Raw genomic sequence first — 25,127 nt, forward strand, 5'->3', positions numbered from 1 at the left:
AATGACTCTGACTTCCTCGCTTTACAAAGTCAATCCCATATGACAAAAAAAGTGCAAAATGGAAAGAAATCACGGCCGCTGTAACCAACTACATCCGGTTAACGTAGTTAAAAAGTCCAGATTCAAAAGACTCGTTAAGACACTTCAGATCCAAAATATGAACTGCCTGGTCGCAAATTCTTTACGGAGAAAGCTCTACCGGAGTTATACATTTCAGTGAGAGAAAAGTTGGCCTACCAGCTAACAAAGGTGACCCACTTCTCCACATCTACCGATCTGTGGTCTAGCAGAACGTGTGAGCCATACCTGAGTATCACTGTACATTACATCGACCACTGGGAGTTGAAGAGCAATTGCTTTCGAACGAGCTTCTTCCAATTTGATCACACGGGCGAGATAATCGCGCAACGTTTAAAGGATGCTCTCATGTCATGGATGTTAGAAAGAAGCTCGTCAAGTGCTCGCCAAAGCTGTGAGCCTGAATCGGTCGACAAGACTGCAGTGCTTTGACCATGGGCTGCACCTTGCGATTTGGTGAGTCTTTCTACACTAGTGGGAAAATATATTTTTTTTATTATCAGCAATGTTATAACAGCTTACATGTAACATAACAATAAGTTACTTTACACTTAAGAAGGTTTTAATGCAGACATATGCTGGAGAATCATCATATTGGTGTGATTGTATGCATCAAAGGGTTAAATCGAGCATTTATGCTTAGAGGATATTTGAAAATATCGCGATATATGTAGTGTATCGCGATACAGCCTAAAAATATCACAATATTATTTTTAGGCCATATCGCCCAGCCCTAAATGTAAGTATTAACAAGAGTAAGAGTCTGCAGCCATAGTAGCATAGAGGCTGTAATTAGGCACAGCAATGCTTTGAGCTACATGTTGACATCAATATGGGCGGCTCAGGAGGTAGAGCGGTCGTCTACTAATCACAAGATCGGTGGTTCGATCCCTGGCCCCCTACAGGATACAGGTTGAAGTGTCCTCGCGAAAGATATGGAATTTTATGCTGATTCATGGTGTAGATGTAGAGAAAGTTTGACCCGCTGATGGCGTGAGAGGAAAACTCAGGGAGAAACGAACCTTGAATCCCTTGAATATCTGTAACAAACTTCATGACAAGATATGTCACTCTGATCTAAAAATGTCAACCTCATGGTGACAAGTAAGAGGATCACCAAAGTCAGTAAGATCATAACCTAACTGCAGATGTTTAGTTTATCATGCTAACTGCAGAGTTTCTTGGTAATTCCACCCTCGACTGAGAGTTATATAACATCCTTCCGCCCACGTAACTTTCAAAGTGATCAGGATCCTCATTCCTTCTCCTACATTTCCAGGTATTATTCTCGTCTTGAGTTATGCAAAACATCCCATTCAAGTGTGACAAATAAACAAACGGCTCCTGCTTCTTCTTACACCGCATGCCTGTCTCACTTTCCTGAGTCATCATGATATCAAGCACTTTTCCGACAGTGGATGTCTTGTTTGTTCATCCACTTGTCCCAGCAGGGGTCCCTCACAACGAGTCTCACAACTGAGGGAACGAAGGCCCCGTTGTCAAACATCTGTCGTATCACAGCAGGAAGGTATTGAATTCGCTGCTCCTTAATATTCTCCCAATAATCTTGCCCAATGCATCAATAAATTATGAAGCTAGTAGATTTACTATCTAATCCAATTTGATGAAGTTCAATGTGGCCTCTGAAGTACTGAGAGATTGGAACAGAGCGATTGGTATCGGCCAGCCGTTTGTCCTCAACGGCACTATAAAAAGCTGATAAATCATAATTTTAGACTCTTAACATCTACTTTGGTCTTTTGAATCTTAGATTAAAGAACAGTGTCACTTGTTTCATTTCACTCCCTAAATAACAAGTTCTAGCTTCTCTTGCTTTCACTGTGATGTGGCTGTCATCCATGGGAACAAGTTTAATGTATTTTGGCAATTTGCATAATTTTGCCCTAATGCTTGGTTTTAAATAGCTTTATGATGTGTTTATCATCAGAAGTGTTGCAGGGTTTTGATTGAAATAATGCAAAGTATCCTCATGCAACGGTTTGTATGATATCTTGCGGAAAGTTATTCCTCATTTTCTGTGCGTTTTCTGGCAACACTCGTTACATGCATACTGCACGCAGCCTTTACAAAATAAACTTCCGTCGTCATAGGAAACAACTTGGTTAGGTTTAGGCAACAAAACTACTGAGTTAGGTTTAGGAAAAGATCGTGGGTTTGGGTTAAAATAACTTGTGAAGTGGCGTAATTTAAGTACAGAAGTTACGTGACAAATAAATCAACATTGACTACACCAGTCTCCTGGGCCAAAGTCTGGTGTTTTTGACCCACCCAACCACACCGACCTCCTCCCTACGTGGCGTTTGTCGCTCTTTATACTTCCTGGACATGAATCATCCTTAGTTATTCACGATTTATCTTGATTAACTAAGGACAATTCATGGACATTTTTTAACTGTTCAAAATTTACCTTAAAGGGAGATTTGTCAAGTATTAAATACTCTTATCAACATGGCAGTGGACAAATATGCTTGCTTTATGAAAATGTATGCATATATTTATTATTGGAAATAAATTACCAACACAAAACAATGACATATATAGTCCAGAAACCCTCACAGGTACTGCATTTAGCATAACAAAATATGCTCTAATCATAACATGGCAAACTGCAGCCCAACAGGTAACAACAGCTGTCAGTGTGTCAGTGTGCTGACTTGACTATGACTTGCCCCAAACTGCATGTGATTATCATAATGTGGTCAAGGTTGGTACCAATGGATTCCTTGGATTTTTTCTAGTTTCATATGATGCCAGCATCTTCACTCTAGCTTTGAGACTGAGCCCGCTACAACCTTAAAAATCACAAGTTGTGTTGACATGTTAAAGGAATTACTGGCGTTAAAACGAATTTGCGTTAACACTTTATTATCGCGTTATTATTGTGTTGACTTTGAGAGTCCTAATCTGTACACAAAGAGAAAAATGTTAAAATGACAAGTTGACTTCCTGGAGGCTCGTTGTTTGGCAACTTCACGGTGAAGACAAACAAGACACCGAGAAGTCACTGTGCTCAGTCAAGAAATAGTTAACAAACTAAACTAAAGAGTAGTTCCCCAAATGGCAAACTATTCTTTTAAAATCCAATTTGACCCTTTAAACGACTGCTTGTCTCTCACCGTGGTAATATTATTATTCTCATTTAATTGTCTTCTGCACTTATTTGATTAGTTCTACCTCTTCCAGTCAAATTCAGTTCCTGCGTTCAGACGAGATTACAGAACATCAATGGAGAGTGTCAGCACTACTTTCTTAGCTCCACAGGATGATGCTGCTGCTTGTCACAAAACCAGAGATCTTTTTAAACATTTTCTACGACTGAATAAGCTTGTTCAAGCTTTTAAGACAGTGCCTCAAAAAAAGATCAAAAGCAGTCTGCGTTTTTATATATTAAAGAATTGATGACTTGGTTTAATTATTAAATCAGGGTATGTTAGGAGATTATTTTTGCATGGAGATTGGGCTGTTTTAGTCCTACGATTCCTTCAGTCTCTCTCCTGGCTTAAACACACACTATAAACTTTAACCCTGAGCAGTGAATCATCCTGATGAGCTGTGGCGTGAGGATGACACTGGTTGTCTTTTATCAGCTGGAGGTCTGACTCTGACTGTTAAAGTTGCAATCAGGCAGACAGGACGACACAACAGAGGCACTGAGACTTGGTCATGGACAACATTGCATACTAAGGTACTATCCATACTATATATATGACGTAAAATTGAGTATGTAAAGTGTTCACACTGCATCGTATGTGGATTTTGTGTATGCAAGAAATGCCCCGATGTAATCTACATTAGCAAGAATTACTGAGTATGAGACGTGAGCTTACTGCACATACTCAACTGCCCCACAATGCATCTGGGTACCTTGAGACCAGACATCAGCGATGTGAGATTTTGAGCCAGGCTAATAGCTGTTAATTTGTCACTTTATTAAGTTTAATATGTTTTCAGGTGAGAAAGGAACCATTTAGATTCCCAGTATGTGGCCAGTTTATCCAGCCCCTTCGTAAATTTGCTGCGATCGCTTTCGGAGATGTGACGGAGAGCCTTGATGTGACGGAGCCGCTGGCGGGGAGCCTTGAGACCAGCCTGACCGTCGGTTGACTATACTTCAGTCTGAACAATCTGTTGGTGAAATCATACTTAATCGTTAATTTAGTAGGTAGTATGCACTGCAGTAAATACTGTATTAATTATATAGGATGCAATATGGTAGTATGCGATTTCGAACACAGCCTGACACTGACCAGTTACTCGCAACTTTGCTCTAATTCAGAGCTGAAATAATTACCGAATTAATTAATTAATCAGCAACCATTTTTATAAATGCAGCAGATGGCCGCCCACCCTGAGCCTGGTTCTGCCCGAGGTTTTTACCAATTAAAGGGGAGTTTTTTTCTTGCCACAGCTGGTGGGGGATTTCTTGTTGGGTCTCCAAGGATGCTTTCACATCAGGGACCCGGGCCCGGATCTGAGTACACTTGATCCCAAAGTCCAGTTTGTTTGATGAGTGTGAACGCTCCATACCGTACTCTGGCACAGTTTGTCAATCCGTACTCGAGTCCACTTGAAAAGGTGGTCTAGAGTACGGATCATGTGTATTCCGCTACAGTTCGCATCGGGTGTGAAAGCCAACCGTAATGAAACACGGAAGTGGATCGCTATTTAACACGAGAAACATTAGCAGTCAGGGAGTAGTTGTGAAAGGGCAGGGTGTTTTCAACACCACCAGTCTCCTCCAAAATCTGTATATGCTCGGCAGGCGGGAGGTTCCTTAAAATATAGACAATAGTGGGCGATGGGGTTGGGCGATGTTTGTTATTTTATTTAGCTAATTTAATGATCAGCCTCCTGCTCAGTGTGCAGAGAACGTGTAGAGTCGGCATATTTTCACATCAAATTTAGTGAAATAAGAGTTTATTTCAACTAACCAGAGTTGGTGATTGTTGAAAAGACTAACAACGACGGGTTTGGTGAGTTTTATTGTGTTTCTGACAAATTTGAATGTAGTGTTTTACGATGCTCAGCCACGAGAACAGCTGATCTCAACATAAAGAAATGCACGTGGATGATGACGCAAGTGTACTCGGATACGGAAAACAACTTTACTAATGTGAAAGCTGAGCGGCGGGGGAGTGGGGAGAGGGGGGAATCGTACTCGGGCACGGTACGAATCAATCGTACCTAATATGAAAATGCCCTGAATTATAGAGTACGGTCTTGACCTGCTCTATATGAAAAGTGAAAAGCAATATAAAAAATAAATTGAATTGATAAATAAATTGAACTGAATAATAGAAATACTACACAAGAAAATGACATGTCCCACACACACCCACACACACCCACACAGTCACAAACACTTCACACATGTTTTCTCCTCTACTGGTTTTTGCCCACCACTGGGAGTCAGTCTTCTGTCATGTCTGAGGATTGTAATTCATCATTTCATTTCTATTCTTCTCAAATAAACAGAGCCATTGACAACCCACTCCAACTGCAACCTTGATAAAAAGATTTCACAAAAGAAGCAAAAATGCCAATTTGTGCGCTGCAATGTGAAAAAAAGAGAAAACAGCAGGGGCAGGTGACTCAAGAAATAACGATTCCCCACGACAAAGAGAAGTAACTGATGACACATCAAGAACCAAGTGAGAAATTCTTTTGAAATACACTCGGTACAATAAAAACCTGAGTCAGTCATAACTTCAAAGAGAGCTACAGCTGATGTGTCACTTTCTGTGTCCTTGAAAGGATGAGGGCGGCAAAGTATCTGTCAGCGTATGTTTCTTATTAGTGAACTATCACCATCAGCCAAAGGAGTGTTAATAAACAGTGTGAAGGACGATTTCCATGCTGTTTTGTGATTATTATTTTGAAGGATGAGCAGTGGAGGAATGGTCTTGATCTGTTGGAAACCTCTAGGCATCAACACATTCAATTATATTCAACAAATGGTGTTTTGGCTGGACGCGAGAGTTGTGAGAGCATGTGGTCCGGCTGCCCGGTGGAGGCGGGCGCTTTGATGCACAAACCCAAAGAAAACCTTATGGTCAGAGGGATCAGGAAGGAGAGAGAAGCAATGGAGAGTGGCGAGTACAGATGGCAGCATCTAGAGCAGAATATGGTTCAGACCAATGACAATGACAGATAGGAGTCAAACAAGAGAAAGTTAAAAACAAAATCACATCAGTGACAAACAGCGCAGTGTATTTACCGTATGGATACAGCAATACGGTGCATCCATCTGCCTATCTGAAAATAAACAAGTCCTCCCCACAGGATTGATCCTGATAGCAATACTAAATTGAATCAGTGATACCAAACACACATCCAAAACGGACACATCCACAGTCACCTGTGCACCCATAAAGATCCTACACAAAACTGGTGACAGCAGCTCAACAAATGCTCTCTTCAATACAAAATGTTCTGAAAAGAGAGGCACTTGACTTTACTTTTACTTTACTTGCTGAAATGGGTGCAGTGAGTGTAAGGAAACAAATCAAACTTCATAGAGTTCAAAAAGCATTTTAGTGTTTGATGAGTTGAGGTTATTTGTGGCCTTACATGCATTTGCAAACGAAAGGACTATCGTAGAATTTGCGTTTCTTTATTAGTTTGTTTATAATGATGTTTTGGTTAGCACTTTCTAATAAGGCACCCTTCATAAAGGGTTTAAGTTGTAACTACAGAAATGAACTTATTAATTGTTAATAAATGATTTACTAGGGGTGTCACGATTCTCCAAATCCACAATTCGATTTGACTTTTGATTTTAGGTCACGATTCGATTCAATTTTCGATTTAAACATGCCGTTGTTAGACAATGGAGTCTTGATTCGTAAAGATCAACAGATCATTGGTTTTATGTCCTGACAACTCTCATTTACACTTTCAACAAAAAGAAGATCCACTAGATAGCAGGAGGGTACTTTACAACAACAGCTAGAGTTTCTCAGAGTTTACCAGGTACACCTGAATGCAGCAGGAAGTCCCTATTGGTGCCTGTATGTTTTACACGACAGTGAGCATAAACCCTGCTTTACCGTAAAAAAGTGATGTAGACACACAAACGATTTCAAGTAGAGATAGCGTGAAAGTGCAGCTGCAGGCTACCGGTAAGATACGCCATGTCGTCTTTTAAGTCTTGTGAGTCTTAAATTGTTGTTTTTTTCGGACGCACGCAAGTAGACGAGGGCGAAGATGAAAAAACAAATACTGTGAGAATCGCCAATCATGCTTTTGATTTCGATGGTCGGATTCAGAAGCTGATTTCGATCAAATTCCGATTTTGAATCAAAATCATGACACCCCTATTACTTACTAATGATTTTTAAATCAGTTATAAGCCACTGATAAGCAAACAACTTTTGAGTTGGACCACTTGTACTAATATAATCAAGTTATGTCTACAGTACTGTGCCTTTTGTATTTAAAGCACAGCACATAAAAAATGTTCTATAGCTGAAAGATTAGTTGATTAATTGATTAGTCAATCAATAGAGATATAGACTATCATGAAAAACTTTTCTGATAAACAATTAATTGCCTGAGTAATTTTTCAAGCCAGACATTTACTTGTTTCAGATTCTCTGATGTGAGGATTTACTGGTGTTTCTCTGTTTTATATCAACGTAAACTGAATGTCTTTGGGGTTTGGTTGGACAATTTGAGACGTTTGAAGCCGTGACCTTGGGCTCTGGAAAATTGTGCTGGCCAATTTTGTTATTTTCTGACATTTTAGACAAAACAACCTATCGATTAATTGAGAAATTAATGGGTAGATTGATATGATAATGAAATAGTTGCAGTCCTAAATTGTTCACGCCTTGTTCTTCATTAGACAACAGAGGATCAGTCATAACAAAGCTGGTTTGGTATATTTCACTTCCTGCCTTGCATTTGTTGTGGCTGCGATCCCGGCTAATCAAATCACAACTAGCCTCTCCAGACAGCCAGTCGCTGGCCCGCCGGCTACAGACCCTCCGCAGATAATGTCACTTCCTCCGAAAACAAACTGATCTTGTTACCAGACATGGTCACTGTTATCTGTCACAGCAATAGCTCCCAAAAAGAACTACATTTGAACTGTGGTAAATACTAAAAAGAACAACGATGCTGGCTGACAGGCAGAGAAAATGTTTCGCTCAGTAAGAAGTGTTAGTTTGAGTTATCACCTCCTCCTGAGTACCTGAACATCTGACAGTGCAAACAGCAAGACAAATGTTTGTATTGAGATTGGCCTCTGTAGTTTTTCATTTACTTATTCTTACACAGTGATGACAGTGGACATGTGTGTGTGTGCATGTGTCAGCAAAGAGAGACACACAAAGATAAATGTGAAGACACATAAAAAGTGCTGTGTATAATAGAGAGAGAGACGTACTATACTGTTCCCCTGAAGCATGTTCCGACAAACGGGTGGAGCTCAGTTACGACTCTCCTTGTCAGGTGTCGGAGAGCTCCGGGCTGCCAAATGGGCGCCATCTATTCAGCATAGCTGCTGCGCTAATAATGAGGGCTGAAATGAATGGTGTCACTTTAGTGTAATTGCTGCAGTGGGAGAAACATGTTCAGAACATCGGGTACAACAACTAGATGGGCTACAGGGGACCTAGAGGGAAGAGAGAGATACCATGGATAGGATAAATAGACCTTTACTGCAAGCAAGATTCAACTGACAGATAGGGAGAGTGAGCACTTTAGTCTAGATATGCACTCAGTGCTTCAAAATGCCACAACCTAAAGAAAATCAATACACAATTGTACTCCACTGGTCAACTGTGGGAAAAAAAACTGCAATTATAATGAAACGGAGAAGTGTAAAACAAGACGATGTAGCTGCAAAGATAGAGGTGATACGTTCTCTGTTCTCATTATCTGCCGCCAAATAGACCTTAAAGGGATAGTTCGAGTGTTTTGAAGTGGGGTTTGTATGAGGTACTTATCCATTGTGGGTGTATTACATGCAGTAGATGATGTGTCGGCGTGACCCCAGCATCGAGAAACAGACAGGAGTACCGATACCAGAGCAAAGCAATACAGGGCTGTGGACGGGGACAGCAGAAAAAGGGATTTTAGCCACCTAAAAGTAAGGCTTATCTAAAAATAAACAATATTCATTTAAGTGTACGCTTAAGTGTCACCGACCCCTTTCCTTCTCCTTTCCGACGGCGAACTGAACTGAAAGTGAAACTTATCTATGCTCTCTCCAAAGGTTCAGATGACAAAAAAAGTATAGATATGTTTCACTTACAGTTCAGTTTGCTGTCGGAAAATATTTTAAATATAGCGTACACTTAAACTGATATCAATTGTTTTAGGTGAGACTTTCTTTTAGGTGGCTAAAATACATTTTGTTTTGCTCCGGTGCTGGTGCTCCTGTCTGTTTCTTGATGCTGAGGGCACGCCGACTGTCATTTACTGTAAGTAATACACCTTCTATGGATAAGTACCTCATACAACCCCACTTCAAAATACCCGAACTATCCCTTTAATAATGAACTACAGTACACAAACTCACACATAATCACACACATGCATGCATATACACAAGCCAAGCAAATATACCCAGCAAGCTGGTCTCTGTCAGTGGGTGTAAAGTAAGCCCCAAGACTCAATGACAGGTAATTTTTTACTTAAAAGCAAAGACTCCAACTTCTTCATTTTGACAGAAACCATTTCTGACTCGTACAATAGTTTTAGATGTCACCATACGCAGACAAACTGCGAAACAAAGTCTGCGGCGAGTTTCAACACAAAGTCTGACACTTGGGAGCATTAGAGCATAGCAGACAGCTCGCTATTCCTCACTATCACCTTCACGCACACACTCACAGATGCAGCACAAACGCTGTCCGACTTTGTTTGGACAATCTAGCTGGTCAACCACTCTACAGATTTCAGATGAGCTTTTACAATCACCCTTCTCTGTCACCCCGCAACCCCAATTTTATCTAGCTATTCCACGGAGGCGACTAGTATTAACATGCAGGTAGTAGGCTGCAGCTTTCCCCTCAATGTCCTCAAGAATATGCCTCTCTTTTCTCTCCTCATCTTGTATGTACAGTACATGCATAGTCACTTGCATACATTAACTTCAACTCGATCAATACAATATTCATTAATTGAGAATTATGACCAAAAAAGACCATCATACAGTATATTAGTTTGGCAGCCTATGCCTATATAACACTGCCTTTTACATTGTGTGCCAGACCATCAGTTTTTATATGATGTCTGCTGGACGAAGATACTGTTGTTCCTGCACAAATGGAGCTAAACTTCCAGGGGCTTTTAATGGTTTGCAAAATTGACTGTCAATTGACAGAAAAAAAAAATGACCAAAGAATCAAAGAAGGTCAACAAAAAAAGGACAAACAACCTATTTGTAACAACAAGCTGCAAGGTTTTCAGGAAATGGTTTTCTTCATTTCATGCGCTAACACCGGCATGACCTACAAGCTGCCATGTCAGGCTGCCACAAACAATTATATTGAGACTGAAAGTTTAATCTTGACCTTGGAAACAGTAGCTGTCTCACCTCAAGGTCCAATAGGTGGCTGTTCTGGAGCTTTCGATTGCATCATAAGATCTTGCCGATGACACACAGGTCTACATTTCAACTGCACCCACTGCAGCCCTGCCACCCGCCTCCCTCACCACCTGCCTTCAACACATCAGGAGCTGGATGAGCAGGAACTTCTTAAAACTCAACAGCCATAAAACTGAGGCCCTGCTCATCGGCTCCAAGAACAACATCTCCAAAACTCAACACACCACTGTTCAAAACATCACCATTGATGGTTTCCCAGTACCGTTCTCCACCCATGTCAAGAGTCTTGGGGTCACCCTGGACAGCACACTCTCTTTTTCATCTCACATAAAAAACATCACCCGGACTGCCTTCTTCCACCTCCGCAACATCTCTAGACTCCGTCCATCACTATCCCACTCCAGCACTGAAATCCTGGTTCACGCTTTTGTTACATCCCGGATCGACTATTGCAACGCTGTCCTCTCTGGCATTCCCATCAAACTACTCAACAGACTCCAAATCATTCAGAACTCTGCCGCCCGGATCATCACCCGCACCAAATCCTCCGACCACATCACCCCCATCCTCATCCAGCTGCACTGGCTCCCTGTTAAATCCCGGATCGACTACAAAAACCTTCTGCTCACCTACAAAGCCCTCCATAACCTCGCCCCCACCTACCTCACAGACCTCCTCCAGGAGTACACTCCCTCCCGTTCCCTCCGCTCATCATCAGCCGGACTTCTGACCACCCCCACCTCACGCCTCAGCACCATGGGAGCCAGGGCGTTCAGCTGCTCTGCTCCCAGGTTATGGAACTCACTCCCCCCACACATCCGGCAGTCTGACAATATCACATCTTTCAAATCCCTCCTGAAAACCCACCTGTTTAAACTGGCCTACTCTCTCTAGAACTCATCATCACCCATCCTATGTGTTTGTACAAATATGTCTCTGTCATGTCCTGTTGTTTTTATATTGTTTTTTATCTGTCTATGTTTTAACAGATTTTTGTAAGGTGTCCTTGGGTGTCCAGAAAGGCACCACTAAATAAAATGTATTATTATTATTATTATTATCTTTCTAAACAGATGGAGTTTGTCCATGTTGGCTTAGTTGAGACTGAAAGTTCATCTACTGAGGTAGACTGTGTGATACAAAGAAGCAAAGAAGCCAAACTGATTATTTGATTAATAATTTTAGCACTGCTTGCGTTTAAGCCATGCGACAGTTACTCCTAGAAAAGATACGTGAAGCACCTTGAACACCCAAAGTTGGCTCTTCAGCATCAGTGTTAATTTTGGCAACAAATAACGATGAAAACAAGACAAAAAGAAAAAAAAAACTAACCTTTGAAAACGAGAACTAGGACGGTAATAATTTATATACGATTTTTCGCAAACGATAATATAAAAGACGGACAAATGCAAAAATGAACTAATTACTGTTTAAAGAGTGACACCAAGCATTACGGCCCTCTCTGGGTCAAAGTTTCAAGCCTGTTTCACCTCTGACCACACCCAACAGTGATGTCACGAGACTCTGACTCCATATGACGTCAAAAGATGGCAGCTCCCGTATGTGGGATATTTTGGCTTCACTTTTGTACAGTGGGAGGAAGTGGAGACGCGTCATCCATCTTTCTATACAGTCTATGATTTAAATGTATAGTCTTATTCAACAACCTACGTGCACTGTAGCCTAGCTGCTGACCAGTAAAACAACCACCCAAAATATCTCTTGCTCAAAAGTTGATTTAGCTGCTTGACCTGCAGCTAATAAGAAGCTGCTTGCATTCAGTAACGTTATGTCTGTCAGTAATATTATCTGATGTTACCCGTTCTTGAGAGAGACAGATTTCTGGATAAAATTCATTTATAACTCAACTGAGAGTTAGATAAGACGGGACAAACTACAAAAACATGCAAGCAGCACGCCAGCATTTCAAAGAATTTAATTTAATCCAACATTATCAAGTTTGCTGTGGATGTAACGTTAACTTTACTTTCAGTCGGCTATTTTTCGTGCTGCTATAAGAATTAATGAGTAAGTTTCAGGATTAATATCAACCATTTAAATGTTTTTCTAGAAGTTTAAGAAACATCACTACATTATCCACTGTTTTAGCTTTGAGCTCCTCTCAAGCTACAACTAATCTACATTTTTATCAAAAGACTGAAACTAAATCAAAATCAGGTGTTCAACATGAGAGCGAAATGTACCATCAACTGTATGCCTTCCATTAGTAGAGACGTGCAGGCTGTGAACTGATATTGTGCTGATGAGGGCACCATAATAAAGAGTGTGTGTGTGTGTGTGTGAGGGAGAGGAGGAGAGACGAGGGAGACAGAAAGAATTAAAGGGAATTAAAGGTTTGCCAACATAGCAACAAAAACAGGACCACCTCCCATTTCTTTCACTTCCTGCCGCCGTCATTCGCCCATTAATGAGCAGCTTGGAACGGAGTGACTCAGCGTTAAATCAAAGCTTACTCCCAGCTCGCTCATTATGTCAGGGACAGGCTGAGACAGACAGTCCACAGAGACCAGCTGTCCTCCAGTCAGACACAGTGTAGTTCAATGACAGGAGTCCCTACAGAGAGATGAAGCACACACTCACAAATATGTTCATGGGCAGGTAAGTGTGCAGCACACTCACGAACACACGCATAGTACAACACTTTTGGATATTACTGTAGAAATAGGAGATTCACAGTCATCACCACATGGTGAAATGTGCCAACAGTTTGGGTGAGCATTCCTATGGAAGCCAAGTATTAAGGTTAAAGTGTTTTGGCCCTGCAGTGGGAATCAGGTTACCTTGCACGGCAGTTGGATTCTTGCGATGTCACAAGATCACGTGAGAATCGCGGGATCACAACTCACACAACAATCCATCTCGTCAGGCTTTAAGTAGTGCGTTGGTGTCCGGCAAGCCAGAGACCGGACAAATCAGCGTCCTGTGAGGAGCTACTGCAGCTCTGGGCGTGGTTTAGGTGAGGTAAGACCCGATGAGACAAGTGTGACGTGACACTGAGAGGCGACTGTTCATTCTAAACAACAATGGCGGCTCCTGAAGAGGCTACCATAGATGCTGCAATAGCATCAGTTATATCGGTATTGTAGAGTATTTCTTCTTTGAAAGAAGAGCAAAGTGTGGCACGATGAATATGTTTTTACCCTCAGTTAGTTTCGCTTTCGTTAGTTTGATTGACAGATGGTTCAGCCAATCACCAGCCAAGTATTTTTTTGAAAGTGCCTGCCTTTTTCAAAGTTTCCATTGACGGCTTCTCAGATGGTTCCGTGCCGTCATAAATATACAGAGTCCTCTGACAAGTAGTGACACCTTGCTTTAACCCTAACCTTAGCTACCTTTAAACTGCCCTTTAGTCACCTCATCCAAGCAAAGATTCAACACGTAGTATTAAAGCTGCAACAATGAATCGATTAGTTGTCGACGCGTAAATTAATCGGCAAGTATTTTGACTATTTTCTTTACTCCTCTATAAACTGAATATCTTTGAGTTGTGGACAAAATAAGACATTTGATGACGTCATTTTGGGCTTTGGGAAACACTGATCGACATTTTTCACCAACAATAATCGATTAATCGAGAAAAATAATCAACACATAAATCAACAATGAGAATAATCGTTAATAACACCTCAACAGAGCATCACATACATTTCACTATCTCTAACTATTGCATTCCCATATATGTGCAAAACACACACACAAACCGTGGCCAAACAATTTACTGGCACCCTGACGCTGAGACACGTTCCACTGCTCATCTCAACTTACATTCAGTGCTGTCTAAATGTCCTAAGGCACTGTATCATGAATATTCAGCTGAACTGCACCTTGACCAGCGTGTCCTGTTTTACAGATCTCTGATACCACATGGGAGCTGTTCAAAAAGTATCGCTGAGTTTACCTCTAATCCATTATTCCTCTGTGTCATATTCGTTTACAATCAATTTGTTAGCCGCAGCGGTGCAGTTGCACAGAGACAGGGGCCTGGAGGAAGCGGCCATGTTTCAGAGCTACCAACTCTTGTAACAGTTCAGTGGGTACGCCTTGGCGGTGCTGGAGGGAGTGCAGAGGAGGAGAGGAGGGTGTCAAGGGTACAGACTCGCAGTAGAAAGTAGGGAAGGCTGAGGAGGAGAGATAGTGCAGGATTTGTCGAGAGTTTAGCAGACATGAGGAGACTTCCTGAGGGCCTTCAACACACACACACAAATACACACACACACACACACACACACAAATACACACACGGCCACTTTTTCCCCTCACTTTACTCTGTCAGCTCTCACTCATTCGATCATCATTCTCTCTTGGTTTTCACCGTCATCACGCAGATTCACTAATCTTCTTTTGCTCATGCACTCCATACATCTTATTTTTGCTTTGTATCTTTCTAATACAGCCTTTTTTTTCTTTTTTGTTGCGTATGAAGAGCATACAGAGTTGGCATCAAGGCCTCGGAGAGCTATCAGAAGGAGACAGGCTCTCCCTGGCTGCCTCGCTTTGCTACAGATTGATATCAAGTCTGCTGGAGGACACATTATGCATGTGTGCAGTGACTGACTGAGTGTGTGTGTAAATGCATTCAAAAAAGCAGGCTGGACACAGAGGGAAAGCGACAGCTCGCCCGTTAATTGCTCAAACTAATAGAGCAGCTGCCGATTCAGTCCCGTGTCAGTCAGATTCACAGCGGGACGGGACGGCTCGGGGAGGACATGTGAAGCATTAAGATGGACGTGCTGTGACTCTGGACAGAGGCTAAGTAAGGTAAAGAGAAAAGCCATTAGACTGATGTAGTTCGGGGACTTCTGCTGTCTCTGGATGAGGATACAAAAGACAATTATCAGACAGAGGACACAGGCAGTATTCACAGTGCTCTTTGGATTAAGTTTAGAAAGTTCCCAAACATTAGGACTTTAAAGCACAATTCCCCAATATTTTGTTATGATTTTCATCTCTTGCTTTCTAACTAACCTATCCTCCGGGACAACTAGTTTCCATGGCAACATGTCCTCAGACAAACCCTTCCACTTTAAATTGACACAAAGTACGCAGCAGGAGTGGAAAGCTATCTAATGAGAGAACATTTCGGTGAGTGTAACCCAACAACTACTGTACTAGCATTCGAGCTAATACGCTTCATTTTAAAGCTACAGTTGGTAACTATAATAAAAACTTTTTGTCACATTTGCTCAAACTGTCACTATATCCTGACAGTAGTACATGAGACAGATAATCTGTGAAAAACGCATGCACTGGTGTTTGCCATCATTTAAATCTTTTCATTGACAGGTTTTTACAGGTTAATGCTGTTGCTGGTCGTTTTCAATTTGAAAACAACTTTAACTAGGACATTAGTTGTAATTTTGTCATGCCTGAATTCAGCGCTTTGCATAAGCAACTATGTTTTAATAACAACATGAATCACATCTAACTAAAATGGAAGGAGTCTCTGTCTGTCTTTCCTTTGATTTTCTTGACAACCGTTTAACTGATCAACTTGGCGAGTGTATTGCTGAGGACTCAAGGAAGTACAGCGTCGAGTGTGAGCTTTAGAGATCTATGGGGCATAATTATTAGTAGTGTGTTATGTACACACTGCATAGTGTACTGAGATGGGACCCTTAGTAACTGTTACACCAGAAACACACCAGGCAGCGTCGAAGTGCTGCTGGCCGCAATAATTTAATTTTTCTGCAGCCGGGAGGCGTGTTCATGTGTTTCAGGTGGGCAAAAATTCTTTGTAACATAGGTCAACATGTCACAGGAGTCATAGGACTTGCTGGTGAGTGACCGAATTAATTATTTCTTATGATTCCTAAAATATGGCAAAGAATGTGCAGTATACACGCCACACCATTTTTCTAAATATGTAACCATGTGCGCTCAGCAAACACCTAATATTTTGTCTTTCATACAATCTTTCCTATACTTTGATGTTAGATTTGACAAGCTGTTTAGCTGTTTTGATGTTCCCCTGCTCATGAAGGCAGTGAAATATGAAGCTCTATGCTTAGAAGTTCTGTATTTAACAGTTTTAGCTGGATTCGGTATGAAAAGCTAACCTTGACAAGTAAGTTTTGAACAAAAATGACAATCGGTAGTTTAAGCTTTTCAAATGACAATTTGCTACTTCTCCGTTTTATATCAAAATACGTCTATAAATTGAACATCTTTTGGATTTTGGACTGTTGGTTGGAAAAAAACAAGACATGAAGATGTCTTCTTGGGCTTGGACTTTTGGGTGAATTTTGTTTTACAATTCAAACAATTGATTGAGAAATTCAGTGGCAGGCCTGGTGGAAATAATTGCAGCAACGTATTATGTGTGTGTCTTACCATACACAACAGTTACATGCATCAAATACCCATGATGTGTTTTTCACACACAAAATAGGAGCAAACGTCATGCACAGCAATTGGACTTTGCATGCTCCACCATTTAAAAACCATGCATGTCATAAGAATAATTACTAATCATCTTAATACTAAAAGTTAAAAGTGCAAGACAAACAATAAATGTAGGTGCACTTTCGTAAACACAGAGTAAAACACATGGGAATTGTAAATGGAGGCAATGGGTAACATTTGCGTGTGTGTGTGTGTGTGTGGGGAGGTGGGTTGTAAGACCCAGGGGAGACACAATCGATGAGGATACAAGGCCATGAATGCAAAACAGAAGTGTCCAAACGCCGCAAAGGATGATAGAAGAGCTTCCCAGAATGCAACAGTCAGCATATCTCTTCACAGCACCTTTGCATTCCTGGTATAATTGTGGCATAAGCAATATGAGACACTGCAAATCTAAACTTTAACAAAAACTACCCTGCTGCTCATTCAGTGGATGTGAACATATTGTCAGTAACATTACATATGAATATTCCAAAAGTCAGATTGGAGGTTCCAGTGAATTACATAAATGGAAATTAGTAGTTACATGTTTTCCAAAATGCTACGGCAGGAGAGTGGCTCCGAGCAGGGGATGGAAGAGATGATGAAAGGATGCCAGGAATTCAGCATGGACATGAAAAATGGCAACAGAATGGTGGAATATTCACACGTTAATTAATGTCTATAAATAGGAACAGTCGGTGAATTTGTGGCATAGAAATGCCGAATGTTCATCGGCATGAAGGTTTCCGCTTACGGAGCAGAGGGACGAGCTGATAACAGAGAGAGAGAGAGAGAGTGTAAGATTATGATAAGCCTCATCCCTCCACTTTCTATGCTCAAGGTTTTTGAATCTGAGAAACAGAAGCGGGGAGCAGCTGAAGGAGATGGATTCATGAGAGCTGAGAAACTGCCCAGGAGAGGGCGCCCCTCGCTCAATGGAGTACAGTAGAGCAGAGCACATGCACACAGAAATGGACACACACATGCACACACAATGCAGCGTCTTAATCCTATTCACCAGCAGGAGATACCAATCTTTTCATGGCCATTATTTCCAAAAAGTCCCTTCTAATCTTACTTACTCTTCATCATTTTCCAGATATTCCACCCCTCTTACTGTACCCTCTCCTTCCTCGAGCCCTACACTACATCTTTCAACTCATGCCTCTCCTCGGGTCTGACTCACACTACTGTACTCACTAATGAGCATCCTCGTCCAACGCCAGTGCTAATTTATGCCATCTGTTTAGCATATGCAAATACAACCGCCCTACTGTATATCATCCAATCAGTACAGAGAAGAAATGCTTATTGAAAAAGGACACAATGCAGTCTTTGCATCTAGTGACACCGCAATCTGTGTTGCCATGGAAACAGGATGCCATGGTAGACACTGTATAGACACAGAGGTTGTTCACAACTGTGCCATTGTTTGGTGTGTGTGTGTGTGTGTGTGAGCCTCGCAGAAGTCGTTCAGCAAAGGCTCTGACTTGTATCTCAGATGGAACTGGTGGCTGATTGATGATCCGTGAACTTTGGTGGAAGTAGTTTGAGGTTTGTTGATGCACCACTGCTGAGTATTCAAGAGAAGTGCCATGTACTGTGTCTTCTTGACAGCGCAATCTATCAGAATAAGGACATTTACAGGGAGGAGCGACGTTTTGTGAAAAGAAATGGAATTTGTAAGTAAGTGCAGTCAAGCGGATTGCTGTCAAGTCCGCAGTCAAATGCATACAATGTGGCCTATGCACTAATGTATACACACACACAAACATCATGAACTGCTAAAATATCTCTGGAAAAGTTTCAGAGCGTCACACATCCATATTCATAAGGTTATTTTAATAAGTGTCCACTCCGCCAGAACACCTTGTTCTAAGACCGGTCGAGATGTGCACCCCTGGGTCCTCCATATTCATGCAGCGCTTGCCAGCCAGCCACCTCGACAACACACACAAGCTCGTCCTGCTTAAAAAGTTACGGCTTGGAAAATACTCTACAAAAACTTGAGCTAACATTTTGTAAATCTCTTCACGCACTTTTTCTGTAATCGATTCAACTTGCGTGGCACAAAAAGAGGATTGTTCCGTATAACAGCAAGCCCCACCCATCTGGCACCCTTTAAATAGAGAGACCAATAGAGTGGATTGGATTCAAACTTGGCCCAGGTCTAGCTTACAGAACTTCTATGCTCAAAATAACAGTAAAACTGCTGATTTACCAGTTTGTCAAGTTCCTTATCGGCTTAAGTGCAGATGATCTCGCCCCATCAAATACTAATTTCACGCTGCAAAATGCCTCACAGTTATCAGTTATAACTCCAAGCTCCAACACCTAAAAAAAAGTTTCCAAGTCTCTCTTTATCGCCATGGTTGCTGATTCCTTGCTCTACTCTTCAGCATGTGTCTCACATCTGGGAAGGGTGTGCAGTTGGCTTTCTAATCATGTGAAACATTCAAAAGGTAGACATCAGTCTAGCACTGTTTGCAGAACAAAGTGCAAAACGGTGGACCGAAGTTCACTGCAGAAGCCAGTTTATTACTAAGATGACAAAAATAGCCGTGAGTCTGACAAATGAGCGAACCACAGCGTGGCGGCTACGCGTCGGAGCGGCGTTAGTGAGGTTTTGTTAGTGGGATGGATGGTGTGAGAGCCCATGTGCATGCAGTCTCCTTGCGAGAGGTTAGAGAGGTTGCCTAAAAGTAAACGCACAGAGAGGAGTAGTAGTAGAAGAAGTCATTATTGTGAGGACTGCGGCCAGGTACCTGAGTATATCTCCCTGCTCTTCAATTTCATCAGCAACCTCTTCACACCTGCAATGATGATGATGAAGAAGCCCGTCATCATCACAAGTTCGCAACAACTGCCCCCAAAATGTTCCCCTTCCGCTGACATGTATTTGGAGAAATTTAGGCCACATGGAAAACCTCTTTTTGTCATTTTTACTAGCGGTAACATTGTGAAGCAGCACTGAAACAACTGTATAGTAAGAATCACAATGATAAAGGGATCAGTTTGTGGCCCGATAGTAAGAAAGGGTTGTTTTTCAACAGATAAAACTAAAATCATCAGTCAGTACGAGTGCATATAGCCAGCAGATGAGCTACGAGCCCACATATGTACAGAGCGCACACAAAAACAGGTAGACAGACAAATGTGACCCACCCACTGAGCATCCATCCCCCGGCATCACCACCCACTCATTACTCCCACCGACGGGCTCCCTCTGTCTGCCTCTGCACTGTGTGTGACTGGTGTGTTTACTGGAGAGGGGACATCTGTTTGGTCCTTACCTGTGTTCCTGTCTGGTAAGATACAGCAATGCTTCTTCAGTATGCCTGGCAACACCTTCCACGGAACAACAAAGGAGGAGAGAGAGAGAGAGAGAGAGGGGGGGGGGGGGAGAGGGAGAGAAGGAAAGATGTTAATATCACAGCAGCTCAAAGCAGATAAACAAGGTGGAGCTCAGAGGAAACGCACTGAGCCATGCTGCGACCCACAATTACAGAGTAGCAAGAGACACCCATTTCTCACACCATTTGCATCAAAAGGAGCCGCTCCGCATATTTATCTCAGACCTTTCTTCTGCTCCGTGATCTGAGCAGCGGAGCACTAAATGATGGCCCCGGTGTGTGCTGAAGGTTCATTTTCAACTGCGTATCTCTGACTCCGACTACAAAACAGTCAAAAGGTGGGTTAAATGGGGTGTGAAGGAAAATATGATACGCTAACAATCCATTGGGACGGAACAGCGCAGAGATAAAACATTGCTCGATTGAGATTGGAGAATGGTTGGCAATGTTGTCTGGTGTACGGTCACGTCAACGGGGCCAATTTTAGAAGCTTTCTCTGCTCCGTCAGCAGACTTTACTATGCCAGGAAGTTGTAGCAGCAAATACATACAAGAGCCAATTATTGCACTACTCACAAACCTGAGGTGGTCATACTGATCAATAATGCATGCTTACAATCTATTCTGTGAGGAGTTCACTTAAAAATCGATTGAAAGTTGTATCTTAGCTGCTAATGTGTGCTTAAGTGAACAGTTTATGTCTTGTTCTTGGGAACCTCTGCAGAGTCATTATCTCTGCAGATCCTGACAATCAAATCAATCGAATCAAATTTGAATTTCTTTGTATGATGACACTTTTGTTAAGCTTTGCTGTGACGCTGAATACCATTATTGGTGCCCACAAGGCACAAATATGCAGAATCTCCACTAGAGAGAGGGACCAAAACAAAGGAGGAGATGCAGAGGTGGCTCAGCAGGTGCTATCAATGCATCTTTGTTCTTGTCTACGACTGACAGGCTCATTATTGTCCAGAATGACTTTCGTAATATAGACAGCCCTTCCTCTTCTTTCTCTCTGCTCCATTTGTCCTTGTGATAGTGTTAACATTCCTTTACATTTGCACTCGGTGGATATCTCAGGCTCCTCTGTCTCTCAGTTATTCTACTTCTCTCTGGGCCTGAACAAGACCGATCAGATAAGTGTCGCTTTTAATTAAAGAGAGGGGCGTATATAAAAGGTACCTCTTGAAAAGAGAGAGAAGACCAGGACAATAAAATAGAATTGAACTCTAAGGGCTTGCCTCTGGGGGATATTCAAAGAGATATCAACCCACTGCATCATTAATACAGGAAGTGGGCCTCAAGCACGGACTCTTGTCATCCAGTTTAATTTTCTACTTTATCAGCAGCATATCAAGAGGAGATGTAATCCTGCATTAAAACACTTCCATGCTAGGTTTGACTCATAAATTGCATTTCGTCCTTCGAATCTAGTCAATTCGGTTCATGCTGGACTTTCAAACTCAGAGGGACAGGCATAAACTCAGGACTTTTACTTCTATTTAACAACTTGTTCTGGTGCCAGCATGGTTCATTTGTTTGAGTGCTTAAAGTCAATCCCAGAAGCCCAATGATTAGTGTCATTGGGTCTCATGCAAGAATATTTTTGGTATTTTACTTTTTCTGCGAGGTTTGTTCGCACGACTGCACCAAATCAGAGTCACCAAAGTTGACGAACAAACTAGACGAACTTGTCCTAAATCGCTTGTTTGAGCTTGATGAATACTACCTGTTCATAAAGAGGTGCGCATTCATGATATTTCATCATTAGCATAATAATAGCCCCTGAAAGAGCCATACATATATTCTGCTCTGTGAGTAGGCAAGTTTCATTCACAAAAATGTTCCCAAAGAGTGAAAAAGGAGAAAAGATAAGCTTGCAGTGTCAGTAGTGGTATGACAAGACCTGAAACAATTACCTGGAACATATCAATAGTTCAGCTTGTCAACGCTGTGTCATAAAAGCAGCTCTGTACTGTGACACACAGACATGGGGGAGGGAATGGTTTGACTTCTTTCTAAAGCAAAGGGATTCATGAGTCATAGGGGTAGCGGTCAAGGGGGAGTGACAATCACAGAGATATTAGACAATGGAACATTATAGCCTACACAGCCATTGCGACAGTGGCTGATAGTGGACAGAGACCTGCATGAAGACCCTGAAGCAGCTGTTGGAGTGAGAGAAACAGATATACTGAAATGTATAAATTGCCAAAAAATGAATGTGAGTGCAACAAATTCTCTTAAATCACACATACGTGACAAATCTGTTCGCACGAGTGGTTCTTGCATGAGCCCAAAGTCTTGTTGGACCATCATAATGTAAACACTTTTATTTTCTCTTAGAATTTAATGTATCTTCAACTGAATAAATACCCACATGACCCATACCATTGTTATCAAGGACTACTGTATTAATTGGATATTGTAGCCATTCACCAACTACTAATTTACAATTTACAACATTTTATCAGAAATACATATGCTTGGGACATACTGAACATATTGGTAGATGCCAGAGCACGACATGTGGGACTTAGAGAAAAAGTTGCAATTACAAAACCGTCTGTTACTTCAGCACCACGGACAGCAGCAAGGATTTGGATCAATACACGATCACATTTAAATAAATACACATTTATTAATACCGAGCCGCTTCTGGTACGCTTCTAAAACACGCTGTGGCAGGTCTGGATGAACCATAAGCTTTGTCTAGAGGTCAAAGCAAAGGTCATCACAAGTCAAAGTTGCTATTGTGAAGAAAATCTGACTAAAAGTATTCTATTAATTATGCTGTGTTTTATAGAATTCATTCACATGTTTTTGCACAGAACAAATAAGTTATTTTTTTTATAATTGTATAGATCAATTTAATGTGTAACTATGTACTTTTGTGCTTCACAGTAGAGATAACTATGCTGAAAATGTGGACTCTGATGATAGCAAAACCTTCAGTTTGTTACTGTAGTGATTTCATTTGAGAACAATTTGTTAGACAACAGCACATCGTTGTGTCTCATCATTTCACCTGTTTTACTTGAAAGCATTCTCTGCATGCATAACCCTCCAGGATACGGAGCAAAATGCTATTCAGTAAACAAGCGTAAAAGAGTTGTGTGGTATGTGAAAATATCTCTGCAGGGATGAGAGATGCAATGATTGCTTTGTAATGACTCGAACAGATGCATGATGTCCAGTTATAACTGATGCTGGCTATAGCTGGCTGGATGGCTGAGACTTGTACTGGAGGAGTGCGGAGAACAAACCGTCGTCAGGGACACTCTTCAGTGTTTCAGACACACAGAGCTGTCACTTGCCTCTCATTTACACTTTAAAAGGATTGGAGTCTGGAGGCAAGGCGTCTAATTTCACATGAGAAAATGTGTTGGGCACCCGTTTGTTTGTCTTTTTAAGCTTATCTTAAACACAAGAGAGGATTTGTGTCACCACGTTTTAAGAAGACAGATTTACAAGACACACAAGGACAATCCCACTGACACATAACTGGGACAAATGGAAATGCAAAAACTGATATTTTGTACGGATTAGTTTTCTCACAATATTCATTGATTTGAATAGCTGGTTTCCTTCAAATCACAGTTTATAGCCGGCCTGATTTTACATAAAGACCAGTCCCACATGACATAAATAACCTTGACTATATCAAAACCTAATACATTTTAATCACCTATTAAATCAGTTATGTAATTTAACAGTGTTGTAGTTTTCGTTGTAGTCAATTAAAATTCATCAAAAGAAAAAATAGATCCGCAAAGAGAATCCAAAGCAGTGCCTTGAGGACTAGAGGCCAAATCTTCTGAATGAGTCTTCAAACCTCATTGAGTCAGCGAGTTAATAAAAGGCTCCATTTGGCAATAGCAGTTTACCATCATGCTCTTCCAATTGGACTTGTTGCCATTCTCTTGTAGCCTGAGGCTGTAAGAAAAAGGATTCAGCAGAGATTTCATTAAGAGTCCCTAAAGTGGATGTTTCCGGTAACTCTCCATATTGTCACCCTGTTATATTTCTCATGTCATATGGGTTGGAAATGCAAAACATAAAAGTACAGTAAAGTTTACTATTTTGGTCCTCAAGCAGGCTATAAAAACTAGGGATGGGGAAAAAAATAGATTTACCTATGTAGCACGATTTTGAACTTGATTTTTTTAATGCTAGAATCGATATATTTGCTTCATTTGAATCTATGCACTGGTAGAAGGAAGTTACCGCTTTTATTGTTGTAGAAAGTAATGTGATGTCACATCTGTTCCTTATCAATCGAAACAAACCAACGAGCCAAAACGACAAAGCAGAAAACAGCGGCGGGTCCGCGTGGATACGACTAGCACCCTCACATTTTAAATCCAACGTGGTAAACACTACACATACGTACAGTAACGTATGGAAACACTTTGGGTGTCATATATTGTCAAGCCAGCCGCCACACGCATCTCTGTGGATAAATCAACCGGCGCTACAACTGTAGAGCCCCTATATACTGACATTTATGTTAAATGCATTGAAACGGCCCCAATAGAGCTGACCATGGATGTATAAAGAGAACGAAGCTGACGGCAGAGCTAGCGACAGACTTGGCGAAGTTAGCGGAAGTATACACATGTGACTATGTCAGGCTTTCAAAATAAGGTGTTAACAAAGGGAACTTCAAAATACAATAAGATTGATGGGATTATATTCACCAGAAATATAAAA

The 25,127-nt window shown here is 41.4% G+C and overlaps 1 protein-coding gene across 5 annotated transcripts in view; it reads right to left on the reverse strand.

Moving 5' to 3' along the window:
• dlgap2a (discs, large (Drosophila) homolog-associated protein 2a) overlaps positions 1–25,127 on the reverse strand; it is a 204,586-nt gene that overhangs the window by 167,305 nt on the left and 12,154 nt on the right. For 3 of the 5 annotated variants that reach the window (XM_074660144.1, XM_074660148.1, XM_074660143.1), the window contains exons 3-4: positions 20,356–20,410; positions 19,828–19,875 (exon numbers count right to left, since the gene is read on the reverse strand). In XM_074660144.1, the coding sequence (XP_074516245.1) occupies positions 19,828–19,875; positions 20,356–20,410 (103 nt within the window). The remainder of the gene's footprint in view (positions 1–19,827; positions 19,876–20,355; positions 20,411–25,127) is intronic. The other 2 variants (XM_074660151.1, XM_074660145.1) reach the window with 2 other exon arrangements.

The sequence above is a fragment of the Sebastes fasciatus genome, chromosome 15, assembly GCF_043250625.1.
Source record: "Sebastes fasciatus isolate fSebFas1 chromosome 15, fSebFas1.pri, whole genome shotgun sequence".
Lineage (NCBI taxonomy): Eukaryota > Metazoa > Chordata > Actinopteri > Perciformes > Sebastidae > Sebastes > Sebastes fasciatus.